Source organism: Clarias gariepinus, chromosome 17 (genome assembly GCF_024256425.1).
Source record: "Clarias gariepinus isolate MV-2021 ecotype Netherlands chromosome 17, CGAR_prim_01v2, whole genome shotgun sequence".
In the NCBI taxonomy this organism is placed as follows: domain Eukaryota; kingdom Metazoa; phylum Chordata; class Actinopteri; order Siluriformes; family Clariidae; genus Clarias; species Clarias gariepinus.
In genome coordinates, this window is record NC_071116.1 from 1,278,177 (window position 1) to 1,293,708 (window position 15,532).

The 15,532-nt window shown below is 41.9% G+C and overlaps 1 protein-coding gene across 1 annotated transcript in view; it reads right to left on the reverse strand.

Annotated features, from left to right (window-relative positions):
- Window positions 1-2,468: 2,468 nt before the first annotated feature.
- nlgn2b (neuroligin 2b) overlaps window positions 2,469-15,532 on the reverse strand; it is a 75,057-nt gene continuing 61,993 nt past the window's right edge. Inside the window, exons 5-10 of the mRNA XM_053476111.1 lie at window positions 12,318-12,503; window positions 8,078-8,343; window positions 7,619-7,772; window positions 7,077-7,437; window positions 5,752-5,967; window positions 2,469-5,600 (exon numbers count right to left, since the gene is read on the reverse strand). Of these exons, the coding sequence (XP_053332086.1) occupies window positions 4,922-5,600; window positions 5,752-5,967; window positions 7,077-7,437; window positions 7,619-7,772; window positions 8,078-8,343; window positions 12,318-12,503 (1,862 nt within the window). The 3' untranslated portion in view covers window positions 2,469-4,921. The remainder of the gene's footprint in view (window positions 5,601-5,751; window positions 5,968-7,076; window positions 7,438-7,618; window positions 7,773-8,077; window positions 8,344-12,317; window positions 12,504-15,532) is intronic.

Consider the following 15,532-nt stretch of genomic DNA (forward strand, 5'->3'; position numbering starts at 1 on the left):
TGACAATACAAATCAATTCCCTTAGTTCAAAAATAAAACAAAACAAAAAAGTGAACTTTTAAAATTCCTAATAAAAATACTAACTTGTCCCAATACTAACCTTCTCCCCTAAATGTTGAATTTAAGGCACACTCGTTGTTAATAAAGTGTCGTATTGAATATAACGACTATAATCAGTGTCATAGGAATATCTACGGTTTTAAACTAACCTTCATGGTGTTAAAGTAACACGTAGCACACTGTTGAATCGACCCAGGAGGCGTAGCGTCAAAGATAAAGTAGGTTAAATCTTTTGCGTCAGTTGACAAACACCTGCATCAGAGCAACACTTTCTGACTTTCTACACAATACTTACCTACAAAATAAAGACATTCAGTTCTGGTTTCACAGGACAGTGTCTGGACAACTTAGGAGTGTTGAAATGACGCTAACAGCATATTAACAGATTAGCAGTGTGTTAATGACTTGACTATTGAAATGAGAAATTTTTAAAATAAAGTTTTTAAATTTGCACTTAATATTAAACACTTAAATAATTGTTTCAAAGTTTAAGATTTTAATTACCACCACAATGTCCAAATCAACATACAGCGCTACCTCGGCATACAAACTTCCCATCTTGAAAATTTGCTAGTAATTTGTCTGGGCATACGAAGCATTTTTAGCCAAACAGAGCCAAACCGAACGCCGGCTAAGTTGCGCGTATGTCTGACGGTCTCTTTCTAATCCTGTGTCCGTTTATATTTTAATTTTTTTTCTTTTTTTCACCGTGTTTATATATCAGTTTGGCAGCCGTTGACGAGAGCCATCATAAATTAAGGTTAAGTTAGGTTTAATGTCTATTTATTTTATATTTAACTTAAGAAACTCAACATCTTTTCTAAATGTTTTGATAAAAATATGATTATAGTGTTGAAAATTGGTAATATTGGTAAAATTGTTTCGGTGGCTCGCACGGATTATTTGCATTTTACATTCTTTCCTATGGGACAATGTGTTTCACAATACAAAATTCCACCTTAAGAACTCATGTGTTGTGTTAAATAAACACCCCCCCTGGAGGACTGATATGGTATTACAACCATCTTTCAGCAATAAAGGTATATTATATGTAGCTAAAAGGTAGCTAAACACACACACACACACACACACACACACTGGGATCAGTCTTTTTTGAACACAGTCCATCAGTGAAGAGGCTAACGCAGATAATCAGTAATGGAAGCCGTATAAATCACACAGTTTAGCGCAGTGCACTAGAGCAGCAGCAGTGTTTCCTCAAAGAGATTCTGAGTCTGTATAACACACACACACTACAGACACGACAAGGTCCGAGATAAAACTGACACTGAGTCACGGCAACATCACTCGGCCGGAGGCTTCCACTGAGACCACGGTAGCTACGGTGGCTACGTTAGCCGGGTGTTGTGTAGCATGAAGTAAGGACTCTGAGACCGCCGTAGGTTTTATAACGTCTTTTAATGTTCTCCAGTTCATATACACAACATACAGTGTGTAATAGCCTTTATATGAAATAGAAATATGAACGCCGCTTTCCCCCCAAACCCGTTCCTCTCGTCCCGAGTCGCTGCCACTGAACAAAATGAAAAGCAACAGGTGCAAGTGTATATTTGGCGACCCAGCGTTAATATTAGAGCAGGTGCGCTTAGTAAATATCTGTAATATATCTCTAACCTCCACCTCCCCCCTCCCCCCACAGTTTTACACACACACACACACACACACACGCACACACACGCACACGCACACACACAGCCAGGGCAGACGAGAGGGTCACCGTGAGATCTGGTGACAGTGTGCTTCGTGAGTCTGTCCGCTGCCTCTCACTCCCTCTGTACAAAAATATGGACAGTTTTTAATTCTTTTTTTCTTTTTTATTTCTGAAATGAGGATTCAGTCTCAATAAACGTAACGGGGTCGGGCGAGGATCACACAGTGTCATGTGATCAAATCAAGCAATGATGATCAAGAAACGTAAATTTAATTGTGGACGCTTCAAATATCATCAGTGCGCTTCGGGTTCAGCAGGAGACGCGCGCACACACACACACACACGCACACACACGCACACACAGGTGCAAAAGTCAATCAGGAATGACAAAAAGATGAAAATCTTACTGTCAACTAAGTTCTAATCTTTTGTTGATGAGACTGGAAAGAAAAGGTAAGAGAGGAAGTGAAAGAACGGGTTGGAGGAGAGAGAGAGAGAACTGGATGAAATGAAAAAAAATAAACAAATGGAATAAAAACCATGCATTTGAGAAAAGGAAGGGAAAGAAGGAAAAGTTATGAAAGTGAAACAAAGCAACAGACAAAGAAAAAGAGAGATAATAAAATAAGGAAAAAATAAACTAATAAGAAAGAAAGAAGAGCGAGGAAGGAACAGTGTAAAATAAAGGAAAGCAAAGAAAAAGGTGAGGAATGAAAGAAACTAATAAAGAGTGAAACTGATTAAAAAAAACAAAAGATCAGAGAAAGAAAAAAAAATTACCATAAATGGAGAAAAAAAAGTAAAAAATAAACAAAAGAAAGGCAAGGAAGTGAAACAAAGCAACAGAGAGAAAATGAAAGGAAGAAGGAAAAGAAATAAATTGAAAAGATGTGGGTAAGAAAGTGTAAGCAGTAGACTTCATGACATCATCAGCTTTTCTCTCGACAGTGAAGATAATTCTTTCCTGCTCATTGCTTAGGTCATGTGACCCTGCGTTATGTCTTTGCCGAGGTCATGTGACCCTGTGGAACGAGTCTACCCGAGGTCACATGACCAGACGCCATGACACTTAGCAGCTGTGCTTTTCAGGCTCCTACACGAGACAGAGTTTACACTCCTCCTCCTGAACCCTGAGCACCGAGCGCCGATGATGTGTTAAAGCGTCCGCGATAAAGTGTTGCGTGTCGCGTCGGCGCGGTCGAACGCAGAGGTTCGGGAGGATTGCGTGTATGTTCCGTGCTAAAGAAAGAAAGAACGAAAGAAAGAAAGACAGTCGGGAAACTGAGAGATAAAAGAAACCGAACTTGCACCTGTTCTCACAAAAGAGTCGCTCGGATGTTCACCTGAAAACCCAAACAACGAAACAGAATATTTACAAAGACCGTGTCATCTCATACAACTTCAAAAAAAATTTACAGTTTGTAGATTTGTTTGTTTTTTTGTTTGTTTGTTTTTAGTTTCCCTCGAGATTTTTATATCCATCCGCCCGCTGAGTGTTTGTTTCCCAGAAACGAGACGGTAACAGAAACATGACGAGGATGATGATGATGAGACAAGCAATGAAGGACGAAGATTAAGCTGCATCATCGGTCGCGGTTAGCGTTTTAGTCATTCAACCAGTATCCAGTTCTCTGTCCACTTTGGATCCTTGTCCATGGATTCCTTGTGGTTCCATGCGGTCTCTTTAGCACCCTGACTGCACACGAGGGTAGAAATCAGACGGGAACAAAGATTAGGAGAGAAGAAGAGAAAAAACTCAATCTCGTTCCTTATTGTGCGAGTTCAATGCAGTGGAATATACAGGAGAAAGCAAGATGATGGAGGAATGCTGGAGGGCCGTAAGTCCTTCCTCGATGCTCAGCGTTCCGAGATATTCCGCCTTTTGATAAATGAACAGAAAGGGATCTGTACATCCTTTTTTTGATTTTTGAAAGTTTCCATTTTTCCTGATATGCTTCTGATAGTCTCTAAAGAAGGAAAATATTCTCAGAATGAAGCGCACAATATAGCGGAGACATTAAAAACTAAAAAAAAAAAAGAGAGCATGAAAAAAAGGACAGCAATAATAATAATAATAATAATAATAATAATAAAACCAGACGAGGAGTCTCGTGCGCGTGTCTGTTTTTTAAAAAATAAATCATGCAAATTTTCCCCGAGAACAAACAAGATATAATTGTTTTTAAATAATTCTATATTTAGACTTTAATATAGATATTATGTGTATAGTTTCAAATCTCATCCCAAACCAGCAACAGTGCAAAAGCAAAAGAAATAGAGGCAGAGAGAAAGAGAAGGATATGTGGGGGCAGAGAGAAAAAGAGAGAGAGAGAGAGAGAGAGAGAAGAAAACAAAAGCAAACAAGGGTTTGGCACTTTTCAGTGACTTCTTCTAAATTCCACGAACGCGATCCTTGTATGCGCTCCCAATCCGGGTCTCAACTCAGAGTCTGATCGGATGGATATCACAGTACTTGGCACAGAAATGCTGGTAAAAACTAAATATTCAAATCTTTTCTTTTTTTTTTCTCGCTCATGTCCTCGCAAGGTTCTTGATAGTACGTATTACACAGAGGTTCTCTCGATTTATAAAAGAGTTCAGTTTAGGCAAAAAGCAGAGTTTTGCAGTAGATGAAGAAGACGAGAAAGAAAAGAAAGCATGGAGAGAAAAACGCAACCCAGCAAGCGTGATTAAAAAGAACACAAAACAGAAGATTGCAGAGAGAAGGTTGAGGGAGAGTTGGCCAACTGAGTGGTTCCTTGTCGGTTTTTTATATTAAAACTTTCAGTTTTCCGAAAAAAAAGAGAGAAAACTAGGACTGAAGGGATTAACCGAGACCAAGGATGTGTTGTAGATGTCTATAAAGGTTTTCAGTTCTCCAAGTCTTTAAATGGTCTAGTAGGAGGAAGTCGAGGCATCTGGACGATTCAAGATCTCTGAGAAGGACACGAATCCAGTGACTCTGACTCTCTACCACTAGGCTACAAGTTAATAAATCCCCCTCCTGAAGTTCTGGAGTCCGGTACGGTTTGGTTTACCTTCGAGCATGAATATCACCAAGCTGTGCCCGATTCCAGAACTCCAGGATTGGACCTAGACATTCCCGAACTGGACAAAATGTGTAACCTCTGTAGAGCACCAAATCATGGTGCAGGTAGTCCTTAGGGGTGCTAAGAGCTTGGCGAGGTACTATACACGAGTGGTCGAGTGCTGATGCAAAGCATTGTTGGTATGCACAGAGCTAGAGCTTGACCCTGGGGCAGGGCCAGGATTTGGGGTGTGGCCAGGAGCAGGGGGGTATGTATTAAAGGCATGCATGGCACTAATGGTGCTGGGCATCATGAGTGGCACATCATCAGGTGCCCTCCTCAGTGCCAGCGTGTAATCCGGCGGGCATCGAAGTGGCTCCAGGTCCAACTCGGCCCTCTGCTGCTTCATCCTCAGGGACATGAGCTCCTCTTCCAGGTCGTTGCCCACGGCGATGGCTGTTGCAGGAATCGGGGCACCAGCAGCTCCGCGCTGAGGCGAGAGGCGGCGATGACGTCGCCTTTGTTGCAGCAGCATCATTTCGTGGCGCTTGTCACGTTTGTAGTAGAGCGCCGCAAATGCCAGGACATTCAGGAACAACAGAGATGCACCAACCGCCACTGTTACACTCAACTCCGTCGAGTAGTCACGTGCTGCCTCTGGGAAAGGAGATATGCGTGGACGCTCCGAACCTTCTGGATCCGACTCTGTATCCGGTGGGTACGTGGAGGAAACCGAGGGCTGGCGCGTGCCTGGATGATTTGGATTCAGGAACGGATTTTTCCAGCCAGGTCTGTGGGGGACGCCGCCAGGTGGTGGTAAGCGGGTTGCACTGGGAGTGCTGTTAATAAAAGTACGATTAGTATAGTATATTTTCTTACACTCTAATCAACGTTTCTGTGTTTTTATAAAATATGAAAAAAGCTTTTTAATCATTAGGGTTCTATCGTTTGAAATAGGCAAACAGCTCATTATAATTGGGTGTAACTGACCCGAGTATCTCCTCGTGTAGCGTGTGCAAATGCGGCACCAGCTCGAGCCAGAAGGCCACCTTGTTGGCACGGTAGTTGTCCCGTACGCGTGGTTTCAGACCAATGTGAAGGTACTGCTTGTCCTTAGAGCTGAATTTGGTCCACACAACCTCCTCAAAGCGGTTTGGCTTTGTGTGGATAAACTTGGTGTCCTGGGGAACAGGGATGTTTGGGTCTCTGGAAGAACCAGAACAAATCCATTGCAACAAACTGCTGAACAGGCAGACAATGACAGCCGGCATACAACGACACTGCAGTAAACATTTTATAATCAACCATTCCATAGACAGTTCTGAAAGGTAAAATGAGTTACAGTAGGGTTGACTAGTTTGAGTATGTGATCAACTCCTGTGGACAATTCCTAGTCTTTGTTTATTCATTCATTTATTGTCTATACTGCTTATCCTGTGTACAGCATCGTGGGGGCCTGGAGCCTATCCCGGGAGACTTAGGGCATGGGGGGGAGTACACATTGGAGAGGATTCCATTTGGGATTTTTTGGGAATCTGCATGTCTTTGAACTGTGTGAAGAAGGTAGAGCACCTGGAGGAAACTAAAAAAGCATGGGGAGAACATGCAAACTCTATACACACAGACATGAGGTGGGACTCAAACTTCTAACCCTGCAGCGAGGCCACAGTGCTAACCACTACGCACACCATAATGGCACCTCCTAGTCATCGTCTTGGTTTTGTTATTTAATCCCAGTCCCTGTTTCAAGCCCTGATGTGGACCCCACCTTGAGTCTGACTCTTGTTTTAATCCCAGTTCCTGTCTTAAGACTTTTCGAGATGTAGTGTGTTGTGTCTGGTCCAGTTCCTTTCCCACTCTCTACTCAAAGTCAGCTCATGATCCACTCATCCTCTCTAAGCTTCAGATCAAGTTCTAGTCCCTCATCCTTTACCTATTTTGTGTATTTCTTAGTCCCCGTCTCTAGCGCTTGTCCAGCTCTGTCCTAAATCTGGCCCTGAACTTTACCAATATCCAGTCATCCTGTCCATGGTTGTGATAACGCTCCTTGATTCTCCTCAGGTCTTCACCACCTTGAGGTCTTCAGATGGTGTAAACTCCGCCTTACAATAGTTTTTTACTTGTTTCTAAAGTTCCCACTGGGTACCATAGCTGGACCTGTATATCTCATATTTCCTGATTTGAGTTTGAATTTAACTACAGTACTGGATTGGGTTTAAAGCAACTAGGTAGCTACAATAAACTAGGCAGCTATATAATATAAAAGTAAATATTATATAATTCATTATGATTCAATATAACAATAATGAACTGACCCTGTTTTGGCAAAGTTGGTCCAGTAGGTCATGACGACAGCGCTAAGCATCACGTCATTCTTGGAGAAGTTGCAGGGAAAGAGGTCCGTAGCACCCACCATGGGCACCCCGAAGACGTAGGGAATCTCATCCCCATGTGCAGCATCCGCCCACTCTGGTCGCCCCTCCATCTGGCAGTGATGGTGGAAAGTGTAGAAGTAAACCGGTGACTGGAACTCTGCGTGCAGCTTGGCTGTGGCCACTGCTGGTGCCACCCACTGGTGATCTGTGAAGAGTGCAAGCAGAGTCTTCCTCCTCATATCTCCGTTATCGCGATCGGCCCAGTCAGTGTACATGAACTTTATGGTCTCACGAAGGATATCTTAACCAAGAAGGAGAGAGAAGGAAAGACAGAGGAAGAGAAACAGGGAAATTAAAAGATAAAAAAAAACAATGAGAGTTGTATTTAACATTTATATTCACTTTTATTTGTCTAGATTCAGTAATTATTTACAGTATATATATATATATATATATTTCTATTTATGTGTTGCACCACACACCACTTGGGTATCCATAAAGGTTGTCCACAAAGTTAGATATTGTGTAGTCAAAGGTGGCAGCTGAGATTCCGTCCTCTCCTTCACTATCATCCACAAACTTCAGTCCTTCTCCTTGATTCACCCCCAACAAGATGTCATAGTTTAGGAATTCTCCCTGAATATGGCAGAGAAAAAAGACCTCAAAGTTCACCTAGATGAAGTTGACACAAACTGAAAGCTACTGCAAATGTGAACCCTTCACATCTTTTCCCCTTCACTTAACTGGCATTTCTGCTGGGTCAGTTTAATTTGAGTTTGGTCTAACAGCTGCTTCAGCTTAAACATCATGTCGTCTCCACGTATCTCCCTTAGCAATGTGTCAACAACTGGAGATACTACTTTTAAACTGTACATTTTGGCATCTCTACTGCAAGGATATAAACGATCACTTGATAAGGTTAAGTCTAAAGCTAGTGAGACCTGCTGCATGAGGATCTCGGGGTCGTCAGGAACCACGTCTCCATCGACGACGGGACCGAATGCGATATGATAGCGCGCAGGCTGAATGTCCTGATCCACCAGCTCTCGGAAACTCTTCCTCCTCAGACAGCTGACCATGTTGGCCATGTCCCCGGAGCTGCAGCCCACCTTCTTGGCCAGGATCTTAGTGTACATGAGCGGGCGGTAGTTCACGGACCAGCTGGAGATGGCAGAGCCACTTTGGGCAATCGCTCTCTGGAACAGACCTGAGACCAGAAAAGTTAAAAATAAAAGCGTAGTACACTCTTTAAGTTCCTTAGACATTTGTTGGATGTTAAAGTTTTTCTAACTTCCCACTAATAACCCTAATACTAAGAATTGTTTCTGATCATGTTATACATTCTAACTTCCAAAATAAAACATTCTCCTGGAGCTTTCTTATGAACAAAAGTATATTTTTCATCAAAACACCTCTACACATGATTGTCTATTTTATACACTGCATTGCCAAAAGTATTCGCTCACTTGCCTTCACATGCATATGAACTTGAGTAACATCCAATTCTTAATCCATAGTGTTTAATATGATGTTGGTCCTTTGCAGCTAAAAAAGCTTCAGCTCTTCTGGTTAGGCTTTCCACAAGGTTTAGGAGTGTGTTTATGGGAATTTTTGACCGTTCTTCCAAAAGTGCATCTGTGAGGTCAGACATGATGTTGGACGAGACGGCCTGGCTCGCAGTCTCCGCTCTAATTCATCCTAAAGGTGTTCTATCGGGTTGCGGTGCAGGCAAGTTCTTCCACACCAAACTCGCTCGTCCATGTCTTTATGGACCTTGCTTTGTGCACTGGTGCGCAGTCATGTTGGAACCGGTGTGGGAACTCTTAATGCTTCAGAACACCAAGACAATTTCATGCTCCCACCTCTGTGGGAACAGTTTGGGGACGGCCCCTTCTTGATCCAACATGACTACGCAACAGCGCGCTTCCTGTTTATAATCTGGCACAGAACTGCTTATAACTTCACTTCTGCTCAACATTTAGATTGAATTTGGGTTTAATTTCTGGCAAAGTCTGTTTATATTTTGTCCATCCAGTTTTGCGTGGTGCTGTACCGAAATCGGCTGGACAGACGGACAGATATACAGACAGAAATGTTTCTGAGACTGGTTTCGGGTCCTCCAGGGTATGAATCTTAAAGATCATTGAAAAAGCGAGTTCTGAGCCATGTTCAGACAAAACCTTGCTTTTATTCTTAAATGTTAAGCACGTTACATTATTTGTTACAAGTGTAGGATTTCTCTCGAAACACGACACACCACACGTATCACTGATGAACTCCATGACGGAGGCTGTTAGATTTTCTAACTTTTTGAGATAGCACTGGCTTATAAACCTGAGAAACTCACTGGTCCACCATCATGTAAGTAAATTTCACAAAAAGAATGAAACCGCAGTTTACGTTCTGCTCTTTCCATTCAGAAACTCGGCTTTGCCTCTCGGTGAATCGTATCTCTCCTGACCGCTGCTTTGCCTCAACCTTAGGAAAGCGTAATGGCGCCGGTATCGCCATAGCAACCGGTCAAAAATAATCAATAATCGGTACAGCTAAAGCTAATTTTATCCATCAATAATTTACTCATATATTAATTGTTTACTTTTGTACTAGTTACTTTCAGGTGCTAATGTAATTTATTCGCATTTTAAAACGGCCTACATCTACATACTCATTTACATATTAATTTGGATGTTCATTAAGGCAAACAGGCAAGAGGAACGTGTTATTTCACTCATGCGAAAGATAATCCGCAATGTCACAGCTGAGGCTGTGTGTCAGTATGACTGATTTATGACATCAGCGTGTGTGTGGGTGTGTGGGTGTGTGTGTATGTGTGTGTGTGGGTGTGTGTGTGCTAAGAGAGATGGAGAGAGAGAGATAGAGATGCATAAAACTCACATTTAAACTGTAGTGTATGAATGCATTAGAAATAATGGCCATGATATATGAAGTGCAAAACACACACACACACACACACGGTCTCAGGGTTAAATCTGTGTATGTACAATAATATATGCATGACACACGATGACCCAGATCGCACAGACTGCATGGTCGAGAAAATGAAATATACATGCCGTTCCTGTTTCAGTGTGACGTCACTGCTTTATTAAAATGCTTCTCCGTTTACATAATTAACTCTTATTAATTAACTGATTAATGAGAAAGGAAAGACGAGGTGCATTTCTGCGCTGCTGCGCGTCAAATTAAAATAAATAAGATCACAGTATATTAAAAATGGGTTTTGCTGTAATGATGCGATACATGCAGCCACCACCAAGGGGCGCTCTATCACACTGCAGTACACATGTGTTCACAAGTACGTATGTATTTATTAATACACGTATAAAATATTACACATAATGTAAAAATATCAATGATGTGTAGATTATAATATAATAAAATGAGATGCTGAAGGTGTGTGTGTGTGTGTGTGTGTGTGTGTGTGTGTGTGTGTGTGTGTCAAGAGCAGTCGTGTTCCCACATTTGCATTTGAAGACTTGGTTATTAATTATTAATTTCAGTCTCATACATTAATCTCTCTCTCTCTCTCTCGCTCGCTTTTTGTCACACACACACACACACACACACACACACACACACACACACACACAGACACACACAGCACCATGTTCCCCCCTTTCAGTTCCTGTCCCTATGAAATCAATTAAGAGTCAGTTCAGATGCAGCTGAATGCATCATTCTTTCTGTCTCTCTCTCTCTTCATACACACACACACACACACACACACACACACACACACACACACACACACACATATTTACATGCTCCTCGTTATGGATCTGTCTCGCACCCGTCTGTTTTTATCACACGCTTTCTCGTTATAAAACCTGCATCAGAACTCTGTGAGATCTCAGTGTACATCTCCATCATACACACACACACACACACACACACACGCACACACACACACACACAATACTGTCAGTCACACTAACAAACAGGCTCATCATGTATCTACGACTGAATGCAACACAAACACACTCACGTGCCAGTGCTATAATAAACAGTGGTGTGTGTGTGTGTGTGTGTGTGTGTGTGTGCGCGAGTTCTTCTTCTTACACAATGTCAGTCTGCCAACAACTTTTCATTCATTAAAGAACATCTGTTTTTATCTGATTCAAAGTGCTGGCACTGGAGACTCCTTCCATTTACAGTGACTCTGATCTGATTAATGATTACCGTACACGCCCCTGTCAAATAGCTGTTACTATGGAAACTATAACGTATTAGAACGTGTGCATATTAGATAGTGCTGTTGATCGTGGTGGTGGTGGTGGTAATGTTGGTAGTGATGATTGTGGTGATGATGTTAGTGTTGGTAGTTGTGATTATAATGGTGATGATAGTGGTGAATATGGTGGTGATGATGCTAGTAATGATGGTAGGGATGGTTATGATAGTGGTGATTATCACAGTGGTAGTTTGGACAATGTTACTGATAATTATGGTGATGGTAGTGATGATGGTGATGGAGATGATGGTGGTAATGTTTGTAGTCATGATGATGGTCATTGTGATGGTAGTGATGATGGTTATGGTAGCTACGATAAAGGTGATGGTAGTGATAATGATAGTTGTGTTGCAAGTGATGATGGTAATGATAATGGTGTTGATCTTGGTGGTGGTAAAGTTGGTAGTGACGATGAAGTTGTGATGTTGGTGATTATGGTGGTATTGATCTTTGTGGAAGTGTTAATAATGATACTGATAATTATGATGATGGTTATAATGATGGTTATGATGTTGCAAGTGATGATGGTGATGATAATGGTGTTGATCTTAGTGGTGGTAAAGTTGGTAGTGACGATGAAGTTGTGATGGTGGTGATGATGGTTATGGTAGCTATGATGGAGATGGTGGTGGTAATGTTTGTAGTCATGATGATGGTCATTGTGACGGTAGTGATGATGGTTATGGTAGCTATGAGGGAGATGATGGTGGTGATATTAATAGTTGTGTTGCAAGTGATGATGGTGATGATAGTGGTGTTGATCTTGGTGGTGGTAAAGTTGGTAGTGGCGATGAAGTTGTGATGGTGGTGATGATGGTGGTATTGATCTTTGTGAAAGTGTTGATGATAATACTGATAATTATGATGATGGTTATGATGATGGTGATGATGATCATGGTAGTGATGGTAATGACAATGATGAGACTCACCTTCCGAGTGATGGGACAGGATGAGCAGGTTGACGCAGGACGCTCCAGCGCCGGAGCCGAAGATAGTGATCCTCTTGTGGTCACCCCCGAAATGGCCAATGTTCTCGTTGAGCCAGCGCAGAGCCTGGATTTGGTCCAGCAGGCCGTAGTTCCCTTTAGCCGCCTGATCAGCAGTGCTTAGGAAACCTGTACATGAGCCAAGGAATGTTTATGATTTTATAACAGATGAAAAATACATAAAAACACAAATTGACCACAAACATTGATGATTTGTTTCTAAAATAAATAATACATTTACCGGCAGGTTTAAACACATTAATTTTCTTGTTGTATAAGTGACTAATTCCGACCCTGACTCCGTCCTCAAGCTTTTTTTTTTTTCTCCTGCTTTTCAGCCAATCAGAACGCACTTTACCGGCAATGCGTTACCTCCGAATGATGAACGCTTGCTAATACATAAATCACATTAGCGTTTAATAACCGATAGAATAAAAACAGCTCCTGTTAGCGGTCCAGCGTGAATACAAAGCTCCAAATCAAATAAAAAATGGCGCTCTTACGATAATGTCTTAAAATATTAAATCAAATTAAATTAGAGCAACTGTGTCACAGCTTATGTCTGCTTCAATGCTGCACGAATTAAAAGAGGGGGAACATTTTGAATAAAAAAGAGCGCTACAGGAAAGACAAGCTTTTTAGTGAGGATGAAAAGGGAAAGAGAAGGAAATGGGGATGGAGGAAGAAAGCGAGGAGGATACAAAAACAGCACAAAAATAGACTTGAAAGCTTAAAAGCGTCCTGCCTGCCTTAATATCTGAGACTGAGTGAGGGCTGTGTGTGTGTGTGTGTGCGCGCGTTGGAAAGACGGAAAGAGGGGAAAAAAGCAGGAAATGTGAGTCCTATAATCCTGGTGCTACTGAAGCACTTTTTACTTTACCTTCAGTACTGACACATAAACACAAAAAACCCACCACAATACACACTCGATGGGTATGCAGTGTTAAAAAATGCAATCTGGTGTCCCTCAAGGCTCTGATTTAGGCTCATTTTTGTTGTTTTTTTTAACTGGATTTCTAATTTACGAAGAAACCAACATATTGTCTTTCTTTTCTTTGCTTGGGTTTAGCTGCACTGCTATGCTAAATAAAGGAACGGATTCTCAGATGCTATGGGGCAGATGGACATCAAGAACGTTCTTTATTCCCCTGACTTGGTGTTTCATTTTCTTCTGGTTCTGGTATATTCTTTTGTGTTCGGTTTCTTGATGTTGTTATTGAGGAACTAGCAGAGACAGAGCGAAAGGGAACATTTGTTGAGGTTTATTATCTAGATGCAGCGAAAAATAAAAAAATAGGACACATTACTTAAATTTCAATCTGAATGGCGCAGTGGTAAAGTGCTCGTCTTATCATCCAGAGATCGCGAGTTCGATTCCTGGGTAATGCTGTATCTGGAGGTCTAGAAAGAGCTGATTGGCCGAGCTCTTTCAGAGGGGCGTGATGAGAGGTACTTCGTGCTCCCACATTAATCACGGCTCTACAGGCGTCTGTGAGCTCACGCTAACGGAAGGAGCGGATAGCGCTGTCCTCTGAGTGTGTTACTCTGCAGTTCGAAAAGATTAGAACTGAGTCACTTTCAGTGGTAGTCCTAGGTCGGACACATCCGATACGTGGTCATGTGACTTAACCGAGAACGGGCAGATCGGAATTCAACTGACTTTTTGCCTCTGTGCATGTGTAGTGTGCCCACAGATGACAGTCTGCACCGTCAATGCGTCAACTAGCTAAAGTGAGGCGTCTGGCTTTCTTCCTTCTTCTGAAGCCGACTTACTGCTCGCCCTGCAGAGCAAAACCTCAAACGTATTTTTGCTAAAATGTTTGCACATGTATTATTTGAAATGAATTAGGGCTCACACGAATATGACGTGTTTAAATGAGCAAAGATGATTCTCATTGGTGTACAGACATGTCTACATCAGATAAAAATCACTTGTTATTATGAATGTGAATCATCATGACATGCAAATCCGATCTGAATTGAGCAACGTGGCTTGTAAAGTGATTGTATCCTTATTTTATTACTATGGATTCTGGTTAATGGTGACTTGAGTGTCTAAGGCTCTAGGTTGTTGGTTTGGGGATCTGAGGATCTGAGTTCGAGCCCCACCACCATTGTCCACACCCTTATATTACCCAGCCAATGCATGCAGTGCTGTTCCCAAGCCCGGATAAAAATGGGAGGGTTATGTCAGGAAGGGCATCCGGCGTAAAATCTGTGCCAAGTTGTGTGGGGATTGTGTGGTCCGCTGTGGCGACCCCTCGATGGGAGCATCCAGCAAGAAAGATGGATGGAGAGATTCTGGTTAATAGTTAACGACATCAAGTAACACCTCAAAAATAATTTAATCATCATAGTCATATTTAAATCCTAAGGCTGAATGAGATGTTGTTCGTCCTGCTCCAGAGTCAACGGCTCAGTCCTAAACCAACTCCTCTGACCAATACTCAGTAGAATGTCCTGCTTATGTTTAAATGTCCTGAAGCAGTCCTGAACTCATACATGCATGAGCATCACTCACAGCTTGGCCACTCTTAGAGAGCATTCAGATACCGTCTTACAACTGTTCAATTATGTAGATTAAACACATAATTGTTTAATTAACATAAGCTTTTTCTATCTATCTATCTATCTATCTATCTATCTATCTATAATAGATTAGTACACAGACATATGTACTAATCTATTCTATATGAATATAAATCACTGCACCTGCAGGGGGGTGGGGGGGCATTGTGTGGTGGGGTGTGGTGGTCTGGGGTGAGATGGATTGGCGTGGGTTCACGGATGAATATTCTGTAAAATATGGTATTAATCTTTACAAAAAAAAATAAACCGATGTGTGTTCTGGACGTCGCTGGTTATGGAGGACACGTCTGACTGTGGTCGGTTGCCAGGCAACAGCAGCAAAACAGCACCAGAGAAGGTTAATATAGTGGCAGACAGATCGTTTTTGTGCATGCCTGTGTGTGTGTGTGTGTGTGTGTGTGTGTGTGTGTGTTATACAGCTTGTGCTGTTCTGTTAAAACTGTTCATATTACCTTCGTAATCGTAAAAGTGCATGAAGATAAACTGCTTCTATTCAAAACAGTACATCTGTCCGTCCGTGTGTCCATTCTTCATCGGCACAGTTTTATAAAACTACTCATCCAATTATT